This window comes from Balaenoptera borealis, assembly GCF_965194805.1.
Source record: "Balaenoptera borealis genome assembly, chromosome: 11".
Taxonomy (NCBI): Eukaryota; Metazoa; Chordata; class Mammalia; order Artiodactyla; family Balaenopteridae; genus Balaenoptera; species Balaenoptera borealis.
The window spans coordinates 27,083,470-27,108,678 of NC_138868.1; the positions used below are offsets into that span (position 1 = coordinate 27,083,470).

General features: G+C 46.1%; 1 protein-coding gene across 1 annotated transcript; it reads right to left on the reverse strand.

The window, feature by feature from the left end:
- Positions 1–12,199: 12,199 nt before the first annotated feature.
- On the reverse strand, positions 12,200–25,203 carry RCN1 (reticulocalbin 1). The gene is made up of 6 exons (XM_082343838.1): positions 24,827–25,203; positions 19,696–19,889; positions 18,511–18,689; positions 17,049–17,109; positions 14,279–14,478; positions 12,200–13,389 (listed from the first exon to the last, which is right to left on the reverse strand). The coding sequence occupies exons 1-6, from the start codon at positions 25,078–25,080 to the stop codon at positions 13,282–13,284; spliced, it is 996 nt and encodes a 331-aa protein (XP_082199964.1). The 5' UTR covers positions 25,081–25,203; the 3' UTR covers positions 12,200–13,281.
- Between the last annotated feature and the right edge of the window lie 6 nt (positions 25,204–25,209).

Consider the following 25,209-nt stretch of genomic DNA (forward strand, 5'->3'; position numbering starts at 1 on the left):
TAGCTAACTGATGTAGAAATCAACCTGGAGAGTGTGGTGTTACAGTGAGGAACCCATTTCATCATAGCCTCAAAAGACTAGAAGGATGGTGGAGGCCCCTGTTTTTGCTATAGGTACTGTTACTGTCAAACACTGACCTTTGTGGGAGGTGGAAGCCTGTCAGCCAGTGAAGGCCCAGGTATCAGTCCTTTGAGCCCCTCCTTAAACATCTCTGGAGCCACAAGCTTTCATCCCACTACTGCCACCAAACCCAGTTCTCAGTAGTTTCCTAACTGGTACCTCTGCATCCACTCTTGCCTTCACCAGTCCATTCCCTACAGGGCTAATCTTGAAATGCAAACATGATCATGACTCTCTCTCCTCTTTAAACCTCCACAGCAGCTTCCCATTCTGTTAGGCTAGAATCCAATTTGTACAGGACTGGGTCCAGTCTTTCTATCCTGTCTCATCCACTACCATTCTCCCCTCCTGTTCTGTGGTCCAGCCATGGGGCCTCACTGGCCTCCCTTCAGTTCCTCAGAAGCTCTGTACTCGCACCTGCCTCCATCTGGGTCAGGCTCCTTTGTTATAGCGTCTCACACAACCATGTCCCTCTCCTGCAGAGCACTTCCCCTAAGTTTGTATTGATGTATTCCCCATGGTCTCTCTTTGATTAAGTGTAAGCTCTGCCAAGGAAGAGAATCCATCACTGCTGTATCACCGGCACCAAACCCAGTGATTGGCTAAGTCAGTAAAACTTAGGGTGAAGGCTAGGTTGATTTACCATTTTCTGTTGAGAAGGATTAGCTCCACAAATTGGTATGATTGCATCATTGCCACAAAGGGACCAAGCAACTTCCATTGTATCTCTTGAGTAAATTCCTGTCTGTTATGACAATGTGGCAATCATTAAATTCTGTAATAATTTACTGTGCAAATTACATTGGCTCAAACTTACTCTGGCTCAATTGCTGCACCCGTCCTCTCTCCCCTCCAAAGCAGCTCTCAGCTCTTCCTGGAAGCTCCTAGAGTGTAACAGTTGCCATGCCTCATCCATCCTGTCCTTTCCCTCTTGCTCTACTCACCTGATTCTCATGTCCCAGTGGACGTGTTCTCGAAACCACTTGAAGGAACAACAGAGTGGCCTTGTCAGTAGTCCCCCTGTGAGATCACCATGTCCACACCCCGGTTGGCTACCAGGGTTTTGACACAAGGGGTCTTCCCCAAATAAAGGAAATGTTTGGCCCAAAGACAAATGTAAGTTTCTACCGCTAGAGACCAACACTGTTCAAAAAGCTTAAAAAACAAAAATAACAACAAAAATCTTTAAGTTGCCCTAATCAGCCAAGACGTATGAGATATGCATTGCCTTATTTAATTGTCACAAAAATCCTATCATGTCTGTGCTACTGTCTTCATTTTAGAGATGAGAAAAACTGAGGCTCTAGGATGTTGAGTGACTCACTGAAGTCCAACAGCATCAGGGCCATGATTCAAACCCAGGTCTAATGACTTTACTCTTAACCAGTATTTTATACTGCAGGCCAAGGTCAATAGAAATGGCTGACATGGGGACTTGCATACAATTAATTTCAATTAGCCCTTGTAGACCAAAATCATTCTGTAAAGGCAATATCCAAAGAGGCTTGACTGAAGATGAATTGTTTATATAAAGATACACAGAGTATATTCCTAAGTGTTAGTTTCCTCTTAATCTTTTAACTTTATACATGCTCACATTTAAGGCATTTTCTCCCCAGGTCTGTATTTCTAAAGTTTATGTATTTCTCCTTGTAACCACATAACCTCCTAACAACACCCAGGCAGGGGCCTCCTGTGCAGACTCTCAAGGCCTGAGTTTCCCTTCAGCTGCTCATGTGATGCTCCTTGAGGACTCAGCACAGCCATGGGGGGTCATGCTGCCCAGCTTGTGCTTATTCTTAGTTTCAGGGAGTGTGGGGATGGATTTCCTGCCAGAATCCTGCCTTGGCATGCCATGTAACTGACCACAAGCCATGGCCCATCGTGTGCTATTTATAGCAAGTGACAAAAATAGCCTCACCCCTCTGAAAGGTGTATTTGTGCCATATGCCCCCTGGCCTCCTACCATCTGACAGGCACTTCTCTCCAGACCTCAGGATGCAACAGGACTGTTTCCTCACACTGACCCAGAGGCACCGTGTCCCTCTTGTGTGCACGCCTCCTGCTCCAGAGGCAGCCAGAGGGGGGAGGCACCAAGGCAGGGCCTCAGCCCTGGAGTCAAGGCAGAACATAGTAACAGACCCAAGGAAGGAGCTTGGGGAGGGAGAGTAAGATAAGACCAAACCCAATTGTTGGAGTTGGGTGCAAAATCAGGGTGAGATCATGAACACTGCAGATCTGATTCTGAGTTGTGAATGCCCCAGAGACCCACTGATCTCCAAGCCTGGGCTGGGCCTGAGTTTGGGGATGGGGAGGTTAATGGAAAGGGCTGGAGTGACTGGCAGAGTGTGGACAGACCCTGCCCCTCTCTAGCCGCATGCAGGTGAGCAACTTACTTCATCTCTCTGGGCTGTTTCCTTATCTGACAGGGTAGACCTAGAGGAACAACCCCTATGCTAGGTGTGTGCATCAGAATCACCTGGGACTTTGTTAAAATCAGGGTGCCTGGGGCCCTCCTTGTACATTGATTCAGAAGGTCTGGGAGGATCCTGGGGGTCTGGACATTTTGCAGGTTCCCCAGGAGATTCTGATCCGCACACCAGTGTTGGAGAGCCCCTGTACGAAGTGAGCCCCAAGGGGTCTTCCAGCTCAAACGTCCCTTTATGCTACAGTTGACTAAACCAGGTGTAAGAAAGCATAGAAGATAGGCATTCACCTCACTTAATTATTAGGCAGCATTAGAATCAGACACTTTATCAGTCGCTTGTTGCATCCTAAGAAATATCAGTTGGGAGCTTATTCAAAGCCAGGTTTTTGCGTGTTAGGCTGAAACTCTGGGCTTGATATCACCCTCTTCTATATCCTCTTTTAGGCCATCCCTCCCTGTCTCCTGGTTTAATTACCAGGGGTCACAAACTGGGGACCAGAAAGACAAATCCAGGCAGGCCACACATGAGTTTTACTTAGTCTGCCCAGTGTTAAAAAAACAAAATTCAACTGAGTAAATTTGAAGATCTAATTGGCTTTATTCATCCCATCTAGTTAAGTAGAAGGGTGCTCTGAGGAGTTGTACAAAGTGAAAGGTTTTTATAGGTGAAAGGAGGGTGGGTCAGGAAGGTATTAGCAGGAGAAAAGAAAGGATTGTTTCAGGCCAGAATGTCTTCTTTTGTGGGAGGGGAATGGCAGGGGTCTTTATCAGGCAGATAACCTTGTTCCCATAGATGGGGCTTTTCAGATTGACTGTTTCAAAGGTCCCATTTCTAGGAGGGATTGAAACTGCAATTAAGTCTTGGTTTTCTGTCTGAGGGGGCAAATGACTCCATTTGGGGCTTGAGCTTTCTTTTTCATGCCAGTATTTTTTTAAAAGTCTGAATTTGTGCGGGGTCAGACTGGGCATTTGCTTTCCAGCTCACCCTGGGCCTGCCACACTGAGTGTGTTACACCAGTGGCTTCAGCTCTTCGCCCTCCCTGCCTCGACCCTGACGTTAGATATGAGCTCAACTCCTGTGTCTAGCCCGAACCTCTTTCTGAGCATTAGCCCCATAGATCCAGATGCCTCTTGATAGATAATCCAGTTTGTGTACTTAACAGAAGGCCTCGCATGTAGTACAGGGCTAAATAAATCTTAACTAGGGGTGTTATTATCCCTACTGTGTACCTCTTCGTAGGGTCTCACAGGCACCTCAGCTCAACCTGTTCAAAGCAGCACTCATCACTTTCCTCACCTTCACCCCAAGCCTCTTCTCCCTGTTTCCTCTTTCCACAAATGATCTCATCATTAAGTCATCTAGACTGGGAGTGGCCCTGGGCTCTTTTGTTTCCTTCATTCTGATTCATCATCACACCTTATGAAAAATCTCTCTTGATTTCATCTAGATTTCTCCATCTCTGCTGTCACCATTCTAGTCCCAGACACCATCATTTTTGCCAGAACTTTGTAGTTACCTAACTATTCTCCTGAATGCATTATTGTTTCCATCTAACCCATTGTTCAATTCGAAGCCACAGTTCTGTTAGGGGAACCACTGACTGAAACTGCCTGCCCTGGCCAGGCACTATAGTAACCAGTTGCACGAGTTATCTTACAACAGGAGGTCAACAGCTACCACCAAATGGAAGAATTTGGGAAAGGTCAAAAGGAGAGAGGAAACTCCAGTCCATATGTCCTGCCAACCTCCCAGAATCCTGCTCGCTGGAATCCATCTTGGCTGAGTGATGTGCACGCCACCAGGAAGCACCCTGAGTCAGAGTGCTTGGCCGAGACAACCTGGAAACTAACCCCATCACCATAGAACCTGAGACTGCAAGCCACGTGGCAGAGCAGTTCTCCTGGGTTCCCTTATACTACTGCTCTCCACCTTGGGGGCGCCTTTCCAATAAAGTCTCTTGCTTTGTCAGCATGTGTGTCTCCTCGGACAATTCATCTGCAAGTGTTAGACAAGAGACCACTCTTGGGGCCTGGAAGGGGTCCCCTTTCCTGCAACAGTTTTACTAAATAAACTTGATCTTGCCTCTCCCCTGCCTGCAGTGGCTTCCCAGGGCCCCAGGATAAAACCCAAATTCCTTACCAAGACCCTCCCCAGTCTGGCTCCTGCTTCCTCCCCAGCCTCCCCGCAGTCTGCATTCCAGCCATCTGGGATTTGTGTTGTGTCTCGGATTGTCACAGGGAAGAGCTAAATCAGACTCCACCTTGGATCTGTTTCTTTGACTTTAACCTTTGCTTTAAAAAAAAAAAAAAATTATTTATTTATTTATTTATTGGCTGCGTTGGGTCTATGTTGCTGTGCACGGGCTTTCTCTGGTTGTGGCAAGCGGGGGCTAATCTTTGTTGCGGTGCGCAGGCTTCTCATTGTGGTGGCTTCTCTTGTTGCGGAGCACAGGCTCTAGGCACGGGGGTTCTAGGCGCACGGGCTTCAGTAATTGTGGCTCGCGGGCTCTAGAGCGCAGGCTCAGTAGTTGTGGCGCACTGGCTTAGTTGCTCCACGGCATGTGGGATCTTCCCGGGCCAGGGCTCGAACCCGTGTCCCCTTCATTGGCAGGTGGATTCTCAACCACTGCACCTCCAGGGAAGTCCAAGAAAATGTAATTCTTAAAGTCACAGGAACACTTAAAGAAAATGCAGTTCCTTCACTGGACTAAAATGTAGATTTTGGCTTTACCTAGTAAGCCAGAATGAAGGAGAAAATGTGAACTTTGTCTGTAGAGAGCCTGAGGTTTGGGCCTAGACCACCACTTACTGCGTGCATGCTTTTGGAAAATTTATTCACCCTCCCTGGTTTACTTTCTTTCTTGTAAAATGGGGAAAATGAGACCTACCTTGCAGGATGGTTTAGAAGACTGAATACAAAATGTAAAGGACCCAGCACAGCCCTGGTGACCAGGTGCTCATCGATGGCATTGTTTAAAAATCCTCCTGCATTTTAATTATTTAAAGGTCTCGTGGCCTGGCTCAGAGTTACAGGGAGCTCAGGACATACTGTACTCCCGGTGGGAAGAGGCGCTATGTTTTTACTGTCAGTGCCTTAAGAGAATGAGGAAAAGCTGACAGAGCACTAGGAAAGCAATTGCAGCAAAGAAGCATGGGAAATGAAAATGGGAGAATTTGGTTCTCACTGGATCTCGGAGTCACACTGAAGAGCAGGGATTTCTTTTCCTGTTCCCTTTTCCTTCTCACTTGCTCAGGAGGGAGGCTTCTCAGGGAGGGCAGCCAGAGGCAGGATCCCAATGGGCAGAAGAAGGAGCCTTGCTTCTCCAGTCTGCTTCTCTCTCCAGTGCTTTAATGAAATTCATATTCAGACATTTTTTTAAAAATAGCACTTTGCTTTTTTTAATTTCAAAGGTAAATCATGTTCATTCTGGAAAATTCATAGAGGCAAAAAGAAGAAAAAATTTATCCAAAATTCTACTGCTAGATAACTACTGAAACCATTTGGGAGGCTATCCTTTCAAAGTTTTTTCTAAGCAATAAGGACGTGAACCAGTATATTCTTATAATAACAAACGAGATCAAATGGTATATACTGTTCCGTAATGTGATCTTTTTCACTGAATAGATTTCCATGTCAGTAAATGAATGTATCTAATGTCATGATGGGTGACATCAGTGGATGCTCAGGTAGCCAGCCACAGGCACCCATGGTGCCCTCCCTGGACGGAGACTTGTAGCTTGTTTCTGTGAACCATGATTCAGTGAGCAGCTTTGTAGTCGAACTTAATACAACCCACAATTGTTTCCTTACAGTGAATTCTCACATTCAGTCTTAATTTTCTCAAAAAAAAAAGAAGACAATGTGATTACAATTTTGAAATCATAAGGAGCCCTCTTTGGAGAGGAGGGAAGAAACTGTAACTTAGCATGATGCTTTTTATTTCTGATTCGGCTCAACCTCCACATTTATCTCAAGCACAGCCTTATTTCTCGTCAACAAACTTCAGAAACAAGACAAAGTCCTTGTCCTTAAAGAGATTACAATCTAGTAGCAGATATAAGAGACACAATAATTCTCTTTCATTTACACAAAAGTACCTGATTTTTTACCATGAGAAGCGAGGACAAGATGGATGCATAATAATAATAGCCAATGTTTAATGAGAACTTACCATATCTGTGAACTGTTAGTATGTTAAATGTTAAACAATGTATATACAATTGTATAACAAATGTTACACAATGTTATACAATGTATGACAACTGTTAGTATATTAAATGTGTACAATATATACAATGTTATATACAGAATAAGCATTGTGATGTAACTTTCCAGGTATTGCGACCTGAAAACGGGCTTGCTGATGTCCCGCATGGTGGGGTTCATAGTAACCAATCAGTGCACCTTCCACTCACCGGTCGGCTTTCCTCAGATCCCAGTGGCTGTGTTGGTCATGGAGAAAGTTGGTCATTCCAGCGTGCATTTCCGCCTTGCTCTGTTTCCCCCCAAGCCCACCAAGGAGCCGCCTTCCGTCGATCTCCGGGACCTCAGTGATGTCTTTTTCTTTGGCCACCCCAAGCTGGCGCAGTTTGCCGCTTTGGCCTGTACCCCTGGGTCTTCAGTCCATGTCTTTGTGAATCCAGCCATCAGCAAGCCGGTGGGCCTTCCTGAAGACTTCCGGCGGGGCCTCCTGTGGCTGATGAGCCCGGCTCCAGTGGGAAGGTTTGTATGGGAATCGCGCCTGCCGGAAAATAAAGTGTAGATGATCCTCTAAACAATTTCTTTTTTTTTAAATTTAAGTATAGCTGATTTACAATGTTGTGTTAGTTTTAGGTGTACAGCAAAGTGATTCAGTTATACATATACATATTTTTTCAGATTATTTTCCATTTAGGTTAGTACAAGATATTGAATATAATTCCTGGTGCTATACAGTAAATCCTTGTTGCTTATCTATTTTACGTAGAGTAGTTTGTATCTGTTAATCCTATACTCCTAATTTATCCCTACCCACTCCCTTTCCCCTTTGGTAACCGAAAGTTTGTCTTCTATGTCTGTGAGTCTGTTTCTGTTTTGTATACAGATTCATTTGTATTATTTTTTAGATTCCACTATTAAGTGATACCAAATAATATTTGTCTTTCTCTGTCTGCCTTACTTCGCTAAGTATAATATTCTCTAGGTCCAGCCATGTTGCTGCAAATGGCAATATTTCATTCTCCAGATGGTTTCTTTTTATTCCTTAGCATGTTTTTTCACCCTTAGGAGAGGGTATTCTTTACCCGTTGTGGGAGTCACCCAGCTTCACCGATCAAGCATCTCCTTGCGTCAGGCGCGGGCAAAGTGCTTCACACTCAGGGCCTCACTGAGCCCCCCAACAATCACCCAGCCGGGCTGGTGCTACTCTTGCCTCCTTTTACAGAAGAGGAAAAGGAGGCTTGCAGAGTGGAGTAATTGGCCTAAAGTCGTTCAGCTAGTGAGTGGGTCTGACTCTCAAGTCACCTGGGCGTGCTCTCTACGGGCATCTTTCTTTATCTCAAGTATCTTAGCAGCAAGGCCACATACTTGCTGTGGTTTAGGACCACTAATCTGATGTGAGTCATTAAATGTCCTCAGCGTCTTATACTTAATAACCACGTGAACTCTTTTATTTTTAAGTTGTGAACTTTAAAAAAAAAAGAAAACTTTCATATATTTAAAACAACAAACACCTTTGACAATTTTCTGGTAAATCCACAACCTCCATCAGTCACTAATGCCACACGTGGAAATCTAAAATTAACCACAAATAAATAAAATCTTTGATGCTGAAATACGTAAGGACCTTATTTTGGTGTAATAATAAAAATGGTTACAATTTCCTGAGCACTGACCACACGAAATGCTTTATGATCGTTACCTTAATTCATCCTATTTCTCTTCTACAAGGTAAGAGTTATTGTCACCGTTTTTCAGATGAGAACGTTAAAGCTTTAAAGGGAACATCTGGAGTCGGGGAAGGTGTTCCAGTCCAACCTCTGCCTCGGTCCTGAGAAAGGGAGAAGCACAGGCTTAATTTCTCTGGGCCTCAGTTTCCTCCTCTGAAAATATAACCTTTCCCAGCTGGGTCTCTGAATGTTTTTGAATGTGCAGAGAGTCTTTGATCTGCTTTTGAATTACATTCCAAATCCCTACCACATATAACTAGCTTTGGAATACCCCGACCGTGACAAAAACAACATTAAAAGCTATTCCTGGGCTTCCCTGGTGGCGCAGTGGTTAAGAATCTGCCTGCCAATGCAGGGGACACGGGTTCGAGCCCTGGTCCAGGAAGATCCCACATGCCGCGGAGCAACTAAGCCTGTGCGCCGCAACTACTGAGCCTGCGCTCTAGAGCCCGCGAGCCACAACTACTGAAGCCCGTGCGCCTAGAGCCTGTGCTCCACAACAAGAGAAGCCACCACAATGAGAAGCCTGCGCACCACAACGAAGAGTAACCCCGTTCTCCGCAACTAGAGAAAAGCCCACACGTAGCAACGAAGACCCAACACAGCCAACAAATAAATAAATAAAATAAATTTATAAAAAATAAAAAGCTATTCCTTTGTCATTTAATCCATTCCGTTTCACCCAGTAATAGATCAGTTTTCAGGTTTTAAAACACTTCACACAAGAATTCTAAATCTTGGCAAGACCACTAACCAGCAGCCTGCTGTTTGCAGGCATTGATCTATCTGACCTCTGGCATTTGACCACCTGAGGAAGGTCATCAGGGAAAACTCAGTCCTTGGAGTTCTTGCATGTGCATTACTTACCTCATCTTTATAACTACCTCAAATCCAGTTTGAGTGTTTCCCCAGACCCAGACCCTGGAACTGACCAGAATTGAGAGTGCAGATGGATTCTTGGAAATAGCTCCAAGTTCATGTAAATCTCATGAGTTTCAGTGCTGATGACACAATCTTTCCACTGCTCAAAATTTTAAAACTTGAATGTGAGCCAAAGTGGTGGATGTTGACACTCATTGGTTTTTAGTGGGAAGTTCTAGCACTATGAACTTGTTTAAAGAATACAGAAAGAGGGACTTCCCTGACCGTCCAGCGGTTGAGACTTTGCCTTCCAATGTGGGAGGTGCGGGTTTGATCCCCGGTCCGGGAGCTAAGATCCCACATGCCTCGGGGCCCAAAAACCAAAACATAAAACAGAAGCAATATTGTAACAAATTCAATAAAGACTTTAAAAATTGTCTACATCAAAAAAAATCTTAAAAAAAAGAATACAGAAAGAATAATAATAAAAAAAAATACAGAGAGAGCCAAATCTTTAGTTGCATGTACTTGGAGGAAGCTAGATTTTACTACAAAGGTGGCAAAATAAATCTAGACTTTTTAAAAATCCAGTCAGCCATTCACCACTTTACGCCACACGATGTTTTTGCTGAGCTGCTAACAAGTGGGCACGTAGCTATTGTTTGCTGGGCGCTTCTGAACAGATAGGACTCCTGCATTTGCTAACAAGTAACAAGTACAGTAGTAATCCAAGCGGGTAAAGAAAACCTTCAGGTGTGCAGATTTTCTAACTACATCTTTGTTACACTCGAATTCATTCAAAAATCTACAGTAAGAGACAAGAGGTACAAAATATGTGTTCATGTTTTGCTTGGACAGATTTTGGCTCCTAGCAATTAATGCTTTCAGTCACATTAAGCATATAAATAATGCTTTGTGACATAACAGTATTTCCCATTACAGATCAATTTTGTAGCATTTGTTCATAATCAGACTTGAAATGTTACCTAGAAACAAAATATGTTTTCCTTGAAACAGTCAGACCCTATTAGAAATCTAAGGCTTTACAAATCACCATGTTAACAGCTATGTCCCCTAGCTAAGGTTTTCTTTCCTTAAATAGTGTTAAATTCAGCCCCAGAAGCACTAGTCTCTTTGAGGGTTCTCTTCTTATGTGCACTGACTTGAAAGGAAAAACTTAGTGCTCAAAATATATTTAATGTCTTACTATGTATAACTTAATAAACCAGTATTCCCTTTTGGGGGAAAAATAACGTTAGCATCTTTTAAAAGTGTTATGCTTATAATTGGGTTACACTATATTATTTTCTCATTTTTCAAAAGACAGGTTCTCATTGCTTGAAAAAAATGTGTCAGCCTATTTCTAGGTAAGAGGAGTTATTCTCATTTCCTGACCACATGTACTGTGGGTGAGCAAAGAAATAAAGGGTACATAGATTCAGAGATTTGGAGCAGTAAAATTTAGTGTTAAACTACAGAGATTTTGGAGCAAGGAACACCTGGATTTGAGTTCTGGTCCTGCCATATAATCACTCTGGAATCTTGGGCAAATTACTTTTCATTCAGCAAATGTTAGCCATTTTGTAAAATTTTTTTGTAGTATCCCCCCAATCCCCACCCCAGGAGTATTCTCTCTGATTAAAGCTACAACCTCTCATCCATTCAGCAAATAATTACAGAGTAGTTATTGTAGGCTAGGCTCTACAGTTCTACGTCCTGGGAAGCAGCAGTAAATTAGACAAATCAGGCTATTGTTGTCATAGAGCTTATGTTCTAGCTCAGGCAAGGTGGACAACATACAAACAAGATAATGTCAAATGGTACATTTGGTTGAATGGTGGCCCCCCCCCAAAAGATATGTCTACCTCCTAACTCCTGGAACCTGTGAATGTGAGCTTACTTGGAAAAATGGCTTTTTGCAGATGTAATTGAGGATCTAGGATTAGATCACCCTTGATTATCCAGGTGGGCCCTAAAGCCAATGACAAGTGTCCTTATAAGAGACACACAGAGGACAGACACAGAGAGAGGAAGAAAAGGCCATAAGATGGAGGCAGAGTGGAGTAATGCAGCCACAGCCAAGGAACGCCTGGAGCCAGCAGAAGCAGGAAGAAGCGAGGAAGGATTCTCCCCTAGAGCATTCAGGAGGCCAGTCCTGCCAGCACCTTGATTTCAGACTCCAGCCTGCACTGTGAGTTTCTGTTGTTGAAAGCCACCCTCTTTTGTGGTACTTTGTATGGCAGCCCTGGGAAACAAATATAAATGGCAATAGGTACATACCAAGGAGAAAATAAAACAGGGAAATGAGACGGGGACTCAAATGGGACTGCTACAAATAATGGAGTCGGGAAGGTCCTGCTGAGGAAGTATGTTTTGAGTTACCCCAGTATGTGTGAGATGGGGGTTCCAAATCAGGATAGCAAGTGCAAAGGGCCCAACCTGGAAATGAACTTGGTGTGTTTGAGGACCAGAAAGTCAGTGGGGCTGCTATGGGAGGTGAAAGGGAGTGGGGCTGATGAGTTGGGAAGGGACCAGTTGCTATAGGGCCTCCTAGGCCTTGATAAGAAGTCCAGATTTTCCTCCAACTGAAACCTGTCTCTGAACGGTCTTACCATTAAAATGACCTGCAGGTTCTCTAATTAGCATAGAGAAGTATATATGTATTAAATAAGTAAATATGAATGTTCTGAACATTCTAATAGTTGGATTTTTAAAATGCAAAACTTTTATAATCTTACTCATGTCATCTCATCCCACTGTTAAATTCTATATCAACAGTGAATAATGTCACGAATGGTTTAAATTCTATATCAACAGTGAATAATGTCACAAATGGTACATGTGAAGTCAAACACCACAGGACACAGTAGAAAATCCTCACAGGGATCCTTTATTTCATTCACTTTCTCCTTATAAGGTGGAAGTTCAACCTGTAAAAGTTATTTCTTCCAGTTCAGCCAGTGGCTTGGAACACTGCTTTGTCAATTACATGGTGTAAGTGGTCCCGGGGCAGGTCCAAGGGTTGTGGATTCACCGGGACTGGATGAGATGGGTTCCAGAGCTCCACTAAGCAGGCTTTCCTAGGACCCTACTCCCTATTCCTATCAGAGATCAGCAAGGAAATGGATTGGATTTCTATTCACTTTTTCAAAGATCAGATCTGCTTCATTTACATGTCAAGAAAAATTTCTCAAGTATGGTAAAGTGTCTACCATTTTCCTATAGTTCTTCAAATGCCTGACATTCATCTTTTCTCCCTACCTTTCAAATTCCTTTCTTTTTCACATAACCCTTCTTAACTGCTTCTTATTGTAAAAAAACAAAGACAAAAAACAAAAAACAAAGATGGGTGGATCTGTTGTGCACATTAGCAGGTCCATATAGAAGAATGCGCAGAGATTTGTATGCCATTTATAGTAACAGCTCAGAGTACAAAGTCAAGAAGAAGAATCTGAAATATCAGCCTTGCTCTGAAAGAAGCCTGTGTAGGATGAGATACCACTGAGGCTTAATCAGAATTTTCCCTCACCAATTATATAACAGTGGCAAATGTAAAAACTCTGCAGTTAAAATACATAGCAGTCACTCCATATACTGCCCTCTCCCCGCTCACCCAACTTCTGAATAATAGGGCTTTTTCAAATTTTATTCCCCTTCAGTTCAAATTTCATGGAAAAAGCTAAAAAGTCATGTTTTAGCAATGTGCCCCCATAGAGCATTGCAATTTACCAAGATTTTAATGTGTTTGGACAGAAACCTTACTCAAAGATCAGTGATGACTATTTTCCAGCAAATATTGAGTAAAAAATAATTTTAACCCCAATCTGAGGTGATAAACTTGCTTTTTTGGGGGACACAACTGCTGTAAATGAGACAATTGTAGCAATTATCCAGGACAATAAAAGAAAGCCTATGACAGTCTGTCATATTCTGGGGAATGTGCATCAAAGCTCATCATGGTTTTTGGTGAGATCTTCCCCATAATTAGTAGCCTGACTTCCAACAAACATGTTCCAGTTGTCCAAGATCTCCTCTTTAGTAAGCTTTTCATCCTGTAGGAGAGAGAAAAGAGCTCTGTCACAGAAACTCTGGTCACTCTGAGTCATCACAGCATGAAGCTCATGTTATTTCATTGATCTGCAACATTTAAAATATTACATTTCATAATAAGCTACTAGGTACCACCTTCATCTACCATCACTGCCCTGCAAAACCCCAAACTGGAACAGCCTCCTGCTACAAAAGCTGTGCTAAAATACATCAGAAAAGTCCTCAAGGAATTGAGAAGCCAGAGTCTAGTTATGTCTACACACAATGCTGGCATTCCCAAGACAGGCCCCGAAGAATTCTCCTTCCCTTTTATGGCTTGACTGCAAAACTTGACTGTCTCCTGAGAATTTGCAGCTGTGATCAAAATGGGAAGAGGCAGGACTTCTTTCTAAATCTTATTTATTTATTTATTTGGATACTGACCAATAGATATTGGCTCGGAGCCAGCACGGTGAGCTGGCCTGAGGATGCCTAGACTTTAATGTGATGGGCTTCCTTCTGCCTCACATGCTGCAGATGTCTGACGAGTGTCTGCTGACTGAATGAATGGATGAACAAGCTTGTCCTAGGGCAACACAGGGCACACCTCTTAAATCCATGCCTGCCCACAGCCAACAAAGTGACCGGTTCTACGATCCTAGGAGATGGCAGTGAACGTAAGTGTGACCCACGGCAGACTCTCCAGGAACAGGAACATCTGGGCCTAATGAGCTCACTGTGGGTTATCACAGTGTTGGCTCAAGTTCATAGGTCTCTGATGTAGGGCAGGAATGAGAGAAGTCAATAAGGACACGGCCACATGAGCCAAGGCAAACATCAAAGAAGCAAACAGAACCAATCTTGTGTAAACTGTCTCCATTCAAGGAATGATTCCAGAGGATGGTGAAATACCTTGTTTTTGTCCGACTCATACACCAGGTGCCTGGCCTCAGCCTGTGCGTGGTCATAGTCTTGTGGGAGGATCCAGTGGCGAATCTCATCTTTGTCCAGCTTCCCGTCCTTGTTCAGATCTCGGAATTCACTAAACTGCTCCCGTTCTGACAGCACCCAGTCTGGCTCAGGGCCATTCTCCTCGTGGGAAAACATATCAGCTGGAAGGAAAGGCTGTTCTTGGTTATAAAGACAAGTGGGAAGGTAAGTCCAAGAAAACCTGACCTCTAGCAATCAAGAGACCTAACCAGACACCTGGGGGCAGTCTCTTGGGTAAATAATGCAATGATTTATCCACTATGAAGGCCGCTTCGTGGGTGAGAAAGAACTGTGCTTGGGAGCCAGAAGATGAATCCTGGCTTTTGACTTAGTTCAGTGCCTCGTCTGTAAAGTGGAGACAATAACTTATTACTCAGAAGGTTATTATGAAGGTCAAATGTGAAAGCCCGCTACAACCCAGCCTGGAACTATACAGGTGAAAACTAATAACAATGACCAATATCAGCACTTTCTATGGTCCAGATGCTGTGTAAAGCACATACTTTTTTAAATTTGATTTTTCATTACAATCCTATGAAGTTAGGTGTCGTGATTCCCACTTTATAGATGAAAACACCAAGGCACAGCCTTAACCCAAGGACCCACAGCTAGTATGAGAATGTAGTAGGCTACACCGGAACATGGGCACTCTGCTTCCAACCCATAGTCTTAACCACTGTGTTTACTACTATTGTCGTTTATATCATTTCCAGGGGGCTTTCACATATATTTTATTTCATCCTTATAGCAATTTTATAAGATAGATAAATTTTAGAAAATGGCAGGGAAAGGAAAAAGAAGGCAAAGTTTATCCATTGTTTGCTAAGCCACTAGATCTTCCCGGAAAAGAGAGATACCCTGAGGGCAATTTCTCTTTTGATGGAAACGGCTTGGAAATGTCAGGTGGTAGAGACAGTAAGTAGCGAATGAAGGAAAAAGAGAGGCAAGACCCGGCGTTCAGCTACAAGTAGACCCACACTATCCTGGAAACATGGGCGCTGTGTCTTCCCGTTTTACAGATAAGGAAACTGAGGCTTATACTGAGTGATTACACGACTCCCACAGGGTCACACAGCTAGTAAGCGGAGAAGCCAGGACTCTTAATTCCAGTGTTCTTCCCACTACGCTACATCACCAGCGGTTTCCACTCGTCTCTGCCTGCCGAGAAGTCTCCTCCATAAATGAAGTCACTTGCTAGACAAGTCTGGACATCCGGTCTCTCTGCAAGTCACCCAGAATTCAGTTTTCAAGAACAATGCGCCCACCTCCCTCTCTGCCAGTGTAAAGAATGGAATGTTTCTTTTAGGCAAAGCCACTCAAAGAGTTTGCCCCCGACTTTGCACCCTTTCAATGCAGATCAGGAGGAGGGTGGGGAGAGCACATATTTTTAATCAAAAGCGCTACATCGTTTTAATCAGTCAGCCTTCCCTGTCAGTCTAATTCCGCCACCACTGTCAAGGTGTCCGGGGCTCTGAACCTTCCCGCACACGCACGTGTACCAGGCCTGAGGCAGGCTCTGCTGCCTGCACTGATGACGGGGCTGTCAGCATTGGTTATTCTACAAAGAAAGGTAGTGCCACCGAGATGGCTTTAATTACTGTGGCGAGAGCTGCCCGTCTGTTACCACAGACAGAGGGGGACAGCGTTTGCTTCTTTGGACCAAATATAATTCCAAATGATTAGAAGAAACTTTGCTCTTCATTACAGAAGGCGCTTATTCTTCTGTATGGGGTGGCGAAGTAATACAACCACACACCAGAGACTGATGGCAACATGGGCTCTTCTTTTACATTGAAAGGTAATTAACTGCCTCTGTTAAATATCTGCACAAAAATTATATCCATCCCACCCTTCAAATGATTTTCCAGCATTTACTTTACTGAGACTTGGGAAAAGAAGAGCTATCACGAGAAGGTGGCCTGCAGCTGGGGCCACGTGCCAAAGCGCTGAAGTAGCCGCAGCTGAGGATCAAATGGAAATACCCATGCTGCCTGCTCTAGTCCTTCATGCTGGGAGCGCTCCTGGGCGGTGTCTGACCCGGGGCACTAACTGGAGCCTCATTCAGCCAGGGTTCAGTTACCTGCAAACACACTTCTTGATGTTGCTTAAGTGGAGCCCTTCAGAACAAAAAACTAGGAACAGTACTCCCAATGAAACACCAAAACCCAGAGGCGTAAGACGGCTATATCATGGGGCCATCGTGCACTTTGTAAAAGGATTTACCTAAGACGGGATGCCTTTCTGCAGAGAACTCGGGCACGTCAACAGTTCTGCTGACCACAGCTCCATCCACCCAGTTTCTAGGCCCCGCTGGCTAACAGCCTGTTGTAAAGTCTGTCCCCTGAGACTGTCCGCTCTAGCTTCACTGTACATCTCTGGGATCTCCAGTCCCATTTCGCAAAGGTAGAACGACACGGTGTGATGAAGGGCACCTCTCAGAGCCGTGGGATCAACTGCTGGCCAGCCCTGGGGTGCGGCCAGCCTTTTGGGCTCTTCTCCACTAGGAATGCCTCCCTGAATCTGCACCGCTAGGGCTGGTGTGACAAGCCCCTCTCGCTGGGAAGTCACAGGAGTGACACCTACAGACCTGCAGCTGCTGCTGAAAGAGTCATCTGAGGAAAGCAGCCAGCCATGTGGGCGGAGGGTGCTGCCCAGCTGGGACAGTGGAGCAGGCCTCCAGGCCAGCACTTACCAATATACTCATCCTGATCCACAAGGCCATCCCCGTTCTTGTCGATGTCCTCCAGCGTTTCCTAGGAAGCAAAGGGGGGAATCGTAAAAGCAGCACCCTCTCTGCAACTGAAAATGTACCGACAAGCCCAGAGGTACTCTAATTATATCAGGAAGCCCTGCCAGGTCAACCGTCTCCACCCTTCAGCCAGATCATCTCTGTGTACTGTGAGGAACCCAGCTTGAGAACCACTGGACTAAAATGATCACAAAGACAGATTCCAGTGCTAACTGGACCATGAACACCGAGTTGGTGTCAGAAAAATATGGAACTGTGGGCAATTAGAAAATAAAAGTATACCTGACTTTCGAATGTATTATGTTGTGTATTTAGTATCAATACATTTGACTTCTTAACTAGGATTTTTGCTAAGGTGAGTAATTAAATGAGTCTACTGTCCATTGTCACAGAAACTCAAAGGCATCCTGAAGAAAACGGCCAACCTGAGAACAGAGCCAATCCAGAAGCCCATAATCCACTTTCCCATCTTCTTTGTCTTCTGGCAGATTAGCTATCACTAAGTGGATGTTGGGTGGTAAAAAGGAATGATTCTTAGAGCCACTGCCCAGTCCTGGGGGTCACTGTGGTCATAAGGATGAAGCATGAGGCAAGAGTGAACCCATCCACGACTGGGTAACTAAAATAGTCCAGAGCTGGTTGTCTCCCAGCATCAAAACAATTGGAACTGCCTTGGGATATCTGCCCTGAAAACAGGTGATGGCATTTATTTTACTGTCGTGGAAAATGAAGGCAGGTGGGACCCAACAAGACACTGGAAAGCAAATACACTCCAAGGGGAGCATCCTTTCCAAGCATGGTCCGACTTTAAGTTTCCATATGATTTAACAGTACAATGCATTCCATTTCTGAGTCTTTTTGTTGTTCCCTCAGAGCTGACAAATAGGACAGAGGCTAGCTAGTTGCTCGCTAAACGCATTTGTTCTTTCTGGGCACACATCTAGACTGCATTCCCTGCCTTGTCATATGTAGGAGGAGCCCTCGGAACAGTAAAGGCAGGCCATGCCTCCTCCTCAGTCCTTCTCTTCTTCTATCTACCAGCTGGTAGTGGCCAGGGTGACCTCAAAGCCACAGGATGGTGGAGGACAAGATGGAAGTAGACTGGGAGCCTGACAACACTTGGAGAAGAACTGCCCAGGAGATCCACCTGACCGGGACCGTCTGCCCGGGACTGGATATAACCTTCGATTGTGTTAAATGGCTGGGATTGGGGGCTACTTGCTACGGCAGCTACCCTGCCCTGACTAATCTCCTGGGTACACAGGTATTCCGGTGTATTCCACTTCAGGGTCCTTGTCCCATTCCCTTCAGGCTGAAGAACGTTCTCACTTTGCAAGAAGGGACAAGGTTTCCGTGCAGCTTTCGTCCTGGTCTTTTGCCAGCGCAGGCTCTTTCTATATCTTACCAAAACCACAATTTCCTTCATATGCTCAAACTCCTCAGGGTGCAGAAAGGCGGTGAACTCCTCCCGGGTGGCTGTCTGGTCACCATCGAGGTCTGCAGCCTTGAACCTTCTCTCATCACGTGGCAGCATTTTTTTAAAGGTGTGATGATCTGAAGTATCATGAAACTCTGTGGGGTTTCCTGCAGGATGTACACAGAAACATGAAAACCGGGCTCCTAAGGCGTTTTCTTCCAGATCACTCCTCCTTCACGCCAAATGGTACATAGAAAACAAAAGGTCCTGACCTATCGAGTTCTTTGAAACATTTGATTTCAGAATGCCTCTAGTGTCCGTCCCTCCATACCACCATACAGTTCATGCCCTAAAGACTTGTTAGGGGCATTACAGCAAGCGGTGAAACGCATAGGCTTGAGACCATATTAATGCCATACTTCTCTCTGCAGAGCCCTACTTTCATCATATTATTTGATCCGGAACATACAGAGGCTCCCTAGTACCCAGGACATCTATTCTAAATGTTCCTTCCACTCTTTTCAAGACCTCTCTTAATCTGGCTGGGAGTGTATGTGTCTTTGGTTCTCCTCAGGCCTGTCCTCTCAGCTCTGCCAGGTACCCAGCGGGTCTGCACCCAGTGCTGGGCACACACCCCCTCCACCATTCCCCCCAAAAGAGCATGACATGTCCAAACCCTGCCCACTGCTGAATGCATTGCTGCACCTTTGCCCCTCCAGCTGACCCACCTTCCCCACCCGTCTCTATCTCTCCAGATACAAATCCATTCTTTAAGGCCCAGTTCCCAAACCACCCTCCACCAGGAAGCCTTCCTGGACTGTTCCAGCTTACTCGGTCCTTGCTACCTGAAACTCGGCAGCATTCTGAAACTGTAACACAAAACATGCTTCCTCTCTGCTTTGTTCTCTGGGTGTACCTCTGAGATTGTAAGCTCAGGTTAGGCAGCAGTTTATTATTTATTAGACCCTTGCCCCCTTCCACCTACAAGTTCACTCACAGTAAGCAACTTGGTGTATTCTTAGTAAGCAGAGCAGGATGTTACACAAGCAGTTTTTACTTAGGAGGTTGAGACGTCTCCCCAAAGCGGGTAGATATGATGAGACAGTAGAGTTTCCCACAAGAAGCTTGTTACACAGGCCCCAGCTGTGTAATCGCTCTTGCAGCGCCTCTTACCTAGGTAGTAACCGTAGGTGGCTTGTTTGTATTCTTCCCAGGAAATTTTATCGTCTTTGTCCCGATCATAATCTTTCCAGACTTTGGCGACATTATCGTAGATGTACCTTTTCTGCACCCGTTTGATCCAGGTTTTCAGCTCCTCGGTGGTGACAAAGCCATCCCCATCACTGTCAATTCGATCGACAATCTTCCTGTAGTTAAAAAAAACCCCACAAGGCTATTATCAAGGCTTGTGTGATCCTGTTCCAGAAAGAGATCAAACACCTGCAGAATCTAAGATGCATAAATGCTAAAATAAAATCAATGATTCGATGGTGCTGGAAAGGATCTTGAAGTTTACCTTTTCCAAGGATGATATGCCTTCCCCACAACCACCCAATGCCAATGGCAGACACTACTAGTGGATCAGGCCCTTCTGTCCTGATAAAAAACCTTGATGTGGCCTCAGAATCCTTCTCAACACAGCGCTCTGCAGAAACTGAGTGAGTTGATTTGTAAGATGAAACCTAGCAGTCTTCCCTGATATAGTCTAACTCCCTCATTTTAGAGTAATGAGGGAGTATTTGGTACCACTGGTGTAAGAATCCATGTCCTCTGGCTCTAAGCCCAATGAAAAAGATGGAAGATTCTAACTAAACCAACCACAAAATAAGTGGTTTTTTTTTTTTTTTTTTAAATCTCACCACTTTGGATTCAAAGACTTGAAACTTAAAGCAGGAGGAGACCAGATCTTGGACAAAGCAGAAAATGTCAGGGATGAGGGGCTTCCCTGATGGTGCAGTGGTTAAGAATTCACCTGCTAGGGCTTCCCTGGTGGCGCAGTGGTTGAGAATTTGCCTGCCAATGCAGGGCACACGGATTCAAGCCCTGGTCCGGGAAGATCCCACATGCCGTGGAGCAACTAAGCCCGTGTGCCACAACTACTAAGCCTGCGCTCTAGAGCCCGTGAGCCACAACTACTGAGCCCTCGCGCCTAGAGCCCGTGCTCTGCAACAAGAGAAGCCACTGCAATGAGAAGCCTATGCACCGCAATGAAGAGTAGCCCCTGCTCACCACAACTAGGGAAAGCCCGCGCGCAGCAACGAAGACCCAACACAGCCAAAAAAAAAAAAAAAAAAAAAAGAAGGGATGAAAGAGCCTTGACATTTTAGAACCTATTCAAGAAACTTAACCAGCTAAGCAGCTGCAGGAGCCTCAACCCCTTGCTCTTAGGGTGAAGACCCCTATGCCCACTGGGAACTCCTGCTCCACAGCTGGCCCAGGTTCCAGCAATTCCCCACTGGACTTCACTAAGGCACCCCAAACCCCTGTCCGGAGCAAACTTCAGGCTGGGAACTCAACAGTGTCCATCTCTAGGCCAAAAGGCCCCAAGCTAGGGATGCCATCCCTGAAGGGAACTTCAAAGACACCTGCAAGCTATTTCCAATGTTTAAGAAAGTTTTACCCTAGTAGTCCATTTACCTGGGATGATGTCATACAGGCTAATTAGGGATTTGTTTCTTTGCTTTAGGCTAGAATTTTATCTTTCTTACTGTGAACAGAAGTTCAAATCGGCAGTTACTCTTTGATCAATTAGAAATGGAAATGAATTCATTAGCACTTAAATCTCCATCTCCTACCTGAACCTGGGTAGCCCAAGCTCCTCTTTCTCAGGAAGGTGTAAACTTTACTAACAGCTTTGACTTGTCCCTTCATTTGCAATTTTAACAGGTCTCAAGACCAAAAGACTAAACCTCAAGTATCTTCGTTCCAGGAAATCACAGCTAGACACAGCAGAATTCTTTCAACACAGTGCAGTGTTCAGCCTACCTACTGTGCGCCAGACACTGCTCCAGTCCTGGGGACACAGTGGTGACATGCCCATCGGTTATCCAAAGCCAACTGAGAAGCAGAATCTCAAAGCAGCAAAGACCAAATGACGTCAGACAGTATACAACCTGTTTTTGTGGAAAGGACAGCATCTAATCTATGCCAAAGAAACACGTAGTGGGACCTCAATAAATATTTGTTGGAAGCATATATAATCTTAACCTCTCTCTTTAAAAATCTCAAACATGAGCTATAGAGAAAGGAGGCTATGACGTAAATAAAGCAAACGCTATAATCAGAACACCTGGACCCTAGTCCTGTGTGATCTTGGGCAAATGACTTGACTCTCTGAGTCTCAGTTTCCCCATCTGTAAACGGAACACCTACTTTACAAGGAATGTTGTGAGGAATAGAGGAGAGAATGTGTGCCTTTCCTCACTAAGGATGACAATCCCCACCACAGGCGGATGGAGAACTCAGCAAACAGGTAACAGGTAATGGAAGTAAGCAAAGCGTCCAGGGAGCCCGGGGATCCCCTGACAGCTGCCAACAAGGCCGCCCAGCTCTGCTCCAGACAATGACTGCCTCATGGAAAAATGGGCCATGGGTGTCAAGAGAAGCCGGAAATCGGGGGCTGTATGTGAAATCGCTTTGATGTTAAATCTTGGCAAGTAATTTACATTTTCTTCTTAGACTGTGCAGCACATTTGTGACTGCATGAAGCCTCTGGGTCCCCACGTTTTTTTTTTGTCTTCAGGGGCCTTAGAGCTGTCATGTTTTCAGAATCTATGGGCAGATGGTGGTGACAAAGCTGCCTGGATCCAGTCGTGCTCCTGCCTCTGCAGTCCGGACTTGGAGGGGACTGTTGCACCAGGAGCTGTGGACAGACAAATGGCTTCTCACGCTCTGCCAGTCCCATACTGCACCCATCATTTCCAACGCTCCAGCCTCCTCTGCATTTAGCCCAGATTTACCTTATAGGTGAGCGGTGTGTCCACTACCCACCCAGCGGCTCAAGGCCAGAGAACGGATGCCACCCTCGATTGCCCCCTCCTCTCCCCCACCCCGACGTTGAGCCAAAAGCAAGCGCTGCCAGTTCCACCTCCACCGTGGCTCTGGGTTTACCCTCTCCCGCTGTGCCTGATTGAGGCGCTCACGGCCACCCTGTGTCCCTGGTCTTGCCATCCGTGCCTCAGTTATGTTCTCTGCCCTACTGCCAGTCCAACTTTCCTAATAAATTTTTGGGATGATGACATTTCTACCATGTACAGAATAATGTCTAATCTCCACCTCACAGAGGTCCTCCCTGCTCTGCCCTTGGCCTCCTCGCCACTCCCACCTCCCACTTTTCCTGCCCTGTCCCTTTACTGTCCCAACACCCCGAATCCACAAGAACAGATTTCAAAACCTGTATAAGCAGGCTGTTCTCTCTTCAGTATGCCTTCCCCTGCTCATACGCCAGGTAACCTTTGAGTCATACCACAAGCTCTGGTCAGGTGACATCCCAAACCCCCAAGTTACTTTCTCCAACCCAAAGCCTTAGGGAGCTCCTTCTCCTAGATGGGGTCATTGTGGCTTTTACATGCCACCATCACAGCAATTATGCGTAGCATCTGCTTGAATCTCTATCCTCCGCATATGATTATAAGTACTTTATGGCCTAGAACATAAGGTTTTATCTTTGTAGTTGTCAGGTATCTAACACGGTGCCTGGAACACAGTAGCCATTCAAATGTTTGTTGCATGAATAAATGAATGCAGGTTGACATATATACACTATTATGTATAAAATATATAACTTATAAGAACCTGCTGTATAAAAAAATAAATAAAATAAAATTCAAAAAAAAATGAATGAATGCAGCTAAGGTGTTCATACAAGGGTCAAATGCAGACCAACTCCATTACCACTTGCTCATCACCACTTGCTCTCTTACTCATCATGATGAAGGCATTAAACTGGAAGCCTTACGACTGAAAACTGGAGTTCCCTACTCCAATCCCTCAAACCTCTCCTCCTCCTTCTCCCTGGTGACAAATGGCTGCCACCCTGGGCCCCAGAATAAATCAGCTTCCAAGTGCCTCAAAGCAATACAATGGACTGAACTCATCAATGGCTCCCTTTGTTAAAGCCCAAACTAGAAGAGAAAGTACTTCTCTGCAAAAAAAAAGGTGATTGTTGGGAGGTGACTTTGAAGTTCAAAGCTCTTTTTATCAGAGCAGGCAGATGGTGCACCTACACAATAGGTATAATTTAGCCTCATATTCTAACCAACCACATTGGCCTTTGGTAGCCCCCATCAGCACAAGGATGGCTGTGTTCCTTTTTTGGGGAGCAGGCCAGAAAGACCCTCCACCCCCAGGAACCAGATTCCCGGAGGCCTGGTGCCCAGTAGGCAGGGCTCTTGGGACCCTCCCTAGATGGGTCTCCATCTGGGATCAGGCTGACTGCTGATTCCTCTGTGAAAGGGTTCCCAGATACCTTTGCACAAAGCTCAAGTGTCTCCCCAGGGGCTGCGGAGAGGGTGCACTGAGATGTACTCAGGTTTTGTTTCCCAGGTTTGGTTCCTGACTCAACTGCCTTCAACAGTAAAATTCACAACCTGTCACCACACCACCCTCCAGCTTTTTGCCCTCAGCTGCCAAAAGACTGGGTGCCTCTGCTGCCATCAGAAACTGCTGGAAACGGAAAGGAGGGGACCAGTTTCCATTTCCACCCCCCATCCCCAAATGCCCCTCCCTTCTTAACAACAGGATTTTTATACCCCTGACTTCGGATATTGGGGCGATTAAGCAGAAGGCAAGAACACCCCAGTCCGGGCCCAGGGACATAGGCCAGGAATCAACCCTCTCCTTCGGCTGCCCCTTCATCTTTTACCCTTTAATGATAATCCTTGAGACCTTAGCAGTGTCTCAAGCCCTCCTCTCTTGGAATGCGGGGGTAAGAGAGAAACCGGGAGAGTGGGGAAGAACTCATGTCACTAAAAGGCCACCGTGGACAAATTTTTCTTTTGTACGCTCTCTCCCCTCCCTTCTGATGCAACCCAGGGGAGGGGGCGGGCCCTGGCCGTCCTGGCTCCCGCGACCGCTGCCACGTTCTCGCCTCCCCGCGGGAAGCCACCCCGGGCCCCGGCGGCGATCAGCACGCAGGGTCCCGGCGCCCGCGGGCAACTTTGCCCCAGCTCAGCCGCCGGGCCCGCCGGGCCCCGCCCTTGGGTCCCGGCGCCCGATTTCTCTTTCGCTTTGCAGCTGGCGGTCCGCGCGGTTCCCGCGCGAGTGGCCCCGCGGGCACCTGCGGAGCCCCCGAGCGCGGCCTCACCCCAGCCTCTCCTTGCTCTCCTCCGAGGTGAGCTGGTCGAAGGTCTTGGAGTCCTCCTTGCCCAGGAAGGCCTCGTGGTCGTACTGGAAGCTCTGGTTGTCCTCGGGAGGCCGCTCGCCCAGCTCCGAGTCGGGCCGCACCACGCGCTCCTTGCGCACCGTGGGCTTGGCCCGCAGCGCCGGGGGCGCCAGCAGCAGCGCCAGCAGCAGCCCCATGGCCAGCCCCAGGTGGCGACCGCGGCCGCCGCGCGCCATCGTCGGGAGCGGAGAGCGGCCCGCGGGGAGGGACCGAGCGAGCGATGAGAGCGGCGGCTCGGGAATGCGTGCTAGGAGCGAGCGCGGCGGCGGCGGCAGCGGCGGGGCTGGGGCCAGCGCGAGGAGGGA

Bases quoted from the DNA above. Each gene is read 5' to 3' on its own strand.
- RCN1 (XM_082343838.1), bottom strand. From the start codon at position 25,080: ATGGCGCGCGGCGGCCGCGGTCGCCACCTGGGGCTGGCCATGGGGCTG. The intron at 19,890-24,826 runs GTGAGGCCGCGC...TTTTAACTACAG, and splicing joins GAGAGCAAGGAGAGGCTGGG to GAAGATTGTCGATCGAATTG. The intron at 13,390-14,278 runs GTATTTCACCAT...TCTCTCCTACAG, and splicing joins ATGAGTCGGACAAAAACAAG to GATGAAAAGCTTACTAAAGA.